Source organism: Etheostoma spectabile, chromosome 12 (genome assembly GCF_008692095.1).
Source record: "Etheostoma spectabile isolate EspeVRDwgs_2016 chromosome 12, UIUC_Espe_1.0, whole genome shotgun sequence".
Classification (NCBI taxonomy): domain Eukaryota; kingdom Metazoa; phylum Chordata; class Actinopteri; order Perciformes; family Percidae; genus Etheostoma; species Etheostoma spectabile.
In genome coordinates, this window is record NC_045744.1 from 23,415,170 (window position 1) to 23,420,331 (window position 5,162).

The 5,162-nt window shown below is 39.0% G+C and overlaps 1 protein-coding gene and 1 long non-coding RNA gene across 2 annotated transcripts in view; both read left to right on the forward strand.

The window, feature by feature from the left end:
- LOC116699122 (WD repeat-containing protein 37) overlaps positions 1-2,118 on the forward strand; it is a 24,993-nt gene extending 22,875 nt beyond the window's left edge. The window contains 1 exon segment of the mRNA XM_032531536.1: positions 1,074-2,118. Coding sequence (XP_032387427.1) covers positions 1,074-1,205 — 132 coding nt within the window. The 3' untranslated portion in view covers positions 1,206-2,118.
- A 1,205-nt stretch (positions 2,119-3,323) lies between these two features.
- Positions 3,324-4,800, forward strand: LOC116699125 (uncharacterized). Its single transcript, XR_004334373.1, has 2 exons — positions 3,324-4,303; positions 4,423-4,800. It is a non-coding gene; the product is annotated as an uncharacterized LOC116699125 (long non-coding RNA).
- Positions 4,801-5,162: the final 362 nt, after the last annotated feature.

Below are 5,162 nucleotides of genomic sequence, written 5' to 3' on the forward strand. Positions count from 1 at the left end.
TTGGGGGCCATGATGTTGTGGCCCTCCCCCCCCACAGGGCCCAGGAAAAGTCTGATTTTCCAGCTCGCTCCTTTAGTGGTGAAGGAGTTAGCTAAGGCTAACGCGAGCGATGCTAAGCGAATGTCACAACCTGACGTTAAGGATTGGTTACGGCAGATCCAGAGCGGCTCTGGGCAGATCCATTAGATTTAAACTTCACCAGAGGACCCGCCTTTAAGGAAGTTAACACTCGTCAATGTTGAGTGGCCAGACTCTCCGTACAATGGTATCAATTTAAAGACTTAAAACATAATAATTACTCTTCCTATGTTGAAACCACTTGACCTCTTGCAACATGTGTAAGAATCATTCTAAATAACATAAAATTAAAAGATTTTAAACGGATTAAATGTTGACGGCAGATTAAGTTTAGATTTCAGAGATTGTCATTTTTATATCTTTTGAGTTCAACACTTCACTGAGTTTGCTTTTAACACTTGCAAGACCATTAAATATCATTGTCCTCCTCTTTGTTGGTGTTTCTTGTTGATCGTGATGAGAATCCGGTTTCATGTCTGAGTACTTTTAAATTTCATGACTTAAATAAAATGGGCTCCCTGCAAATCCTCAGATAACATACAGCCTGGGATCTTTGTTGTGTGTGTGTTGTGTTGTGTGTGTGTGGTGTGTTGTTGTGTGTGTGTGTGTGATTTGCTGTGGTGTGTGGGCTGCGTGTGTGTACTCGTGTGGTTGGTGTGTGTGTGTGTGTGTGTGTGTGTGTGTGGTGTTTGGTGTGTGTGTGTGTGTGTGTGTGTGTGTGTGTGTGTGTGTATATTAGTAGTATGTATGATTACTATATATATTATATATATATATCACCACAAATATATATATATATTATCACAACATATATATATATATATATATATATAATATGGCAAAATAAAGAAATAAATACATAGACGCACAACAGATTTTGTATTTGCAACATTCAGAAATAGTAAGTAATTCAGAATATATTATCAGACTACTTTTGTTGTCCTACAACCCCTCGCATGTCCTCCGTGTTGAAATGTGTGTCTGTCGTGGTCCAGGGTCACCGTCGGATGGTGTGCTGCTCCGCCTGGTGTGAAGACAACACCTCCTGCAACCTCTTCACCTGTGGCTTCGACCGGCAGGCCATCGGCTGGAACATCAACATCCCCGCCCTGCTGCAGGAGAAATGACCTCCTGCTGCCGTCACTTTACTGTGAAACCCCACCCAGAGTCTGTCTTTGGAGCATCAAACACACACATCCTGCGGGCTTAAAAGGTGGCTTTAAAAAAAAAAAAAAAAAAAAAAGTATCCTTGTGTCCTTGTCTGTGAAAACTTGTTGCATAATGTAATTGACGTAACTTCAGCTATCGCTCAATGACGGATACAATTTACAGACTTTTAACGGCTGTCTTGAGTTTACAGGACGTCAGTTTTCGACACGCTCTCTCTCTGACCTCACCCAGACTGAGGAAAGAAAAAGTACTTGTGCTCTCTGTCTTCTGTTACACTCTCGTACTCATCTAACTCATCATCGCCAATGTACAGAGATCACGTGTGTGTGTGTGGGTTTTTTGTTGTGTTTTTGCGTGGAAGCGAGAGAAAAAAAAACTGTGTACCTATGATGATAAAAAAAGCTCAGAGACGTAACATAGGAGAGGCTTTGTTGTCTTTGTTAAAAACTTTTTTTTTTTTTTTTATTTAAAGCAGAAGCTTAAGAGTTCTCCAAATCTAATCTGTGCTACTAACAGCAGATTTATGTTTGAACAAGAGTCTGATGCTTTTAAAGGAAAACTCAATAATTTTATATGATCAATTTGGTGTTTTCAGCAGTTAAGCTGTGATAACTTGGCCATTTAGCTTCTTAAATGTACTGATTGTTATGATTGCTAAACGTTACAAAATAAAAGCACAAGGGAAAAAAAAAAACACTCCCCTCTTGTAATGGACGCTAAAATTCACAGTTAATCATCTATAATACACTTTTAAACCGGATATCATATTATTGCAGCTCGGTTCCGTTGAACTCAGATGTTCAGGAGCCTCCGTGTGATAAGTAATGCACCTTTTTTGAAAATACTTACAGCTTTTTATTGCAGTTTTAGAAGGGGAAAAAAAAACACACTTGCAGCTTATGTACATAGTCAACACAGAATGGAAAACAGCTGATGGCTGGTAGGATTGTCGGCAAATAATGGTTTTATTTTGCAGTAAAAATCTAGATGGCTGATAGAGGACCTGACATTTGCTTGATTCTCTTTTGTGGCAACATGAAAAAAAAATGTGAGTGAAAGCAGTTCCTGTGCAGGCCGTGGTGTGTTAGAACTAGAACGGTTTCTCTCCCGTGTGGTTACGTACGCTTGCACTGCTTGTATGTTGTTTTCACTGTTTTACTACAGATCACGGGTCTGGATGGCTCTCAGACTGAACCTGAGCAAAAGGAAGCTATATGTGGTGTTTCTTTTTTACATCCACAAATCTTAACTTTTTGAACTATTGATTTGTATACAAACCTAACGATGTTACTGAACATGTGAGTCATTGATAAATCCACACAGAGAGAACTCTTTGTACTAACATGACCATTTGGACTGAACTCCCACAAAGCCCGTTAGGTCTTTTTAAAAGAAATTGAGAGATTTACCCACAGTTCTCATGTCGGGGCTGTTGTGCTGTCTTCAATAGAGAGAGGCAAATAATTTGCCTTTGTATCTCACTTTATTGTATATATAGATTAGATTAGATTCAACTTTATTGTCATTACAGGGGTACAAGGCAACAAAATGCAGTTTGGGTCTAACCAGAAGTGCAATAGCAGCAAGTGCAGGATATACAATTTGTCCTATGAATACAATATATAGATAACTAGTATTGTGAACAAGATTTACAGCTGGATATGTACTGAATATGATATAAAGGTAGATACTACTATAAATAGAATTAGTAATAATGAAAGCTAATCTGATTCAATAACAGTGATCCATTTAAAACTGGCGTCAGATTTGATCCTCGGATGCTCAGCCCTGCCGACGTACCGATACTCGACATGAATGTAAAACAACAGCTTTATTTTAAGGTTTACTGTGGTGCCCTTTAGTCGTTGGTGTTGTTGGGGGTTCTGTCAGTGTCACATTTCTTATTTGGTACTTTAAAACTAGAAACTACAAATCTTTTGAGGAGTTTTGTGATGCATTTTGCTGTCCCACTGCCTAGACACACTAAGTGTGTGTGGTGTGTTGTGTGTGTGTGTGTGTGTGTGGGGTGTGTGTGTGTGTGTGTGTGTGTGTGTGTGGTGTGTGTGGTGTGTTGTGGTGTGTGTGTGTGTGTGTGTGTGTGTGTGGTGTGTGGTGGGTGTGTGTGGTTGTGTGATACAAATCAACGTCAAATTGTGTTAAAAGTTGTGATAACAAGCAGGTCAACTATTGTACTCTATGTCTAGATTGTGGAGCGTTTGCTGGTTAGTAAAAAAAGCCCTCATTCAACAGTAGTGTGTGTGTGTGTGTATTTGGTAACACTATACAGCTGCCTTTTTTCTGTTTTTACCCAGCAAAATGTATTTCTAACAATAGAAAATCCTTTTGTTGAAGTGAATTTGGATTTTTACAGGTGTATAAAGGCCATAGTTACATTTAAGATCAAATAAATGTGGATGTTTGACAAACTAAAGTGAATACAGTACTTGTCAAAAGTAAAGTGTTAACACCCTTTTTACGTTAAAACTAACATTTGTGTCATAAATTGTAATATATGAAGAAAGTAGCCCGTTTTTGGCTGTGTGTATTTCAGCTGCAGCAGTTGTATTAGCCTTTAAAACTTCATGACATGTTAGTTCATCTGCCAAAGGCTTTAATAATTTAATAAAGGTAATTTTTTCATTTTTACCAGGGATGGCGATTGTAGTTAAAAGTTTTCATCTGGATAATTATAAATTAGACTGATGCTAATCATCAGTCTGCCTGATAAAAGTCACAAATGTCAGCTGCAGACTAAACTCTCTTAAAAGCAATTTTTCATTATTCTACATTATGTTGAAATACCTATTATTCGTTCCCAGGTGTGTATTTTTAAATTGTATTTTTTTCACTGTAGGAATGCACTTTTTGCTCAAAAGTTCTTCAACGATCTGTAGCTTTATTTTTCACTTTATTTAGCTGCAGTAAGCAATTATTAAAAATAAATTGAGCAGAAATGGGAGATGTGTTTTCTCCTTTCTGAAGGAGTCATCCCTGGTTTAACTGACAACTGTGTGTGTGTGTGTGTGTGTGTGTGGTGGTTGTGTGTGTGTGTGTGGTGTGTGTGTGTGTGTGTGTGTGTGTGTGTGTGGTGTGTGTGTGTGTGTGTGTGGTGTGTGTGTGTGTGTGGTGTGTGTGTGTGTGTGGGTTTGGTTGTGTGTGTGTGTGTGTGTAGAGATCTCTACTTTATCCAATACTGTTTTCTTCCATCGCACTGAACTGCATTTTCTACCAACTCTGAGCCACTACGCTGCCACATTCATACTAATGTTAATAATGTTCAGACTCAATAATCACAATTAAAAACCCGATGACATCATCACCGAGCATCGGCCGTCGCCGACCCACCGTCTGCTAAACCGTGGCTCCTTGGTGTGAACAGTGTTTTGTGTGACCAACGTGGTCGATGTAGAACAAACCCCACGGCTCGCTTCTCAGAAGAAGGAAAACCGCCGTGGGGGATTGACCTAACGGCGGTTTTGTGGGTTCTAGCTGTGTCATAGGTAACGAGCCTCTGCTTGTTAAAAATAAACCGTGTTGTGCTGTTTGAACATTTGGGTGTTTTGAGATTTTTTGGGGGGTTTTCTTTACAAAGCATTTCAGAGATTTTTCTCAGATGTTGGTAGCGACCAAAAACGGAGCTACAAGAGAATTTGACGTACGTTCCTCAGGTGGACGCAGATTCCTAATGAAACATCATGTGGCTTCTGGATGTGTAAATAAGCAACAGTTTGCTAACAAGTCCATCATATCGACTTAAAAGATACGTAATGTTGTGTTCACAGCTCGTTTCCACTGCCCCAAGTGCCATTATTGCAGGTTTTAATATCCTGTTAAAGTGTACTCTTATTTTGAAAAGATGCATTAGAAGAAGTGAACTGGACTATTATGATCCTAAACTCTTTTTAAAATCAGCA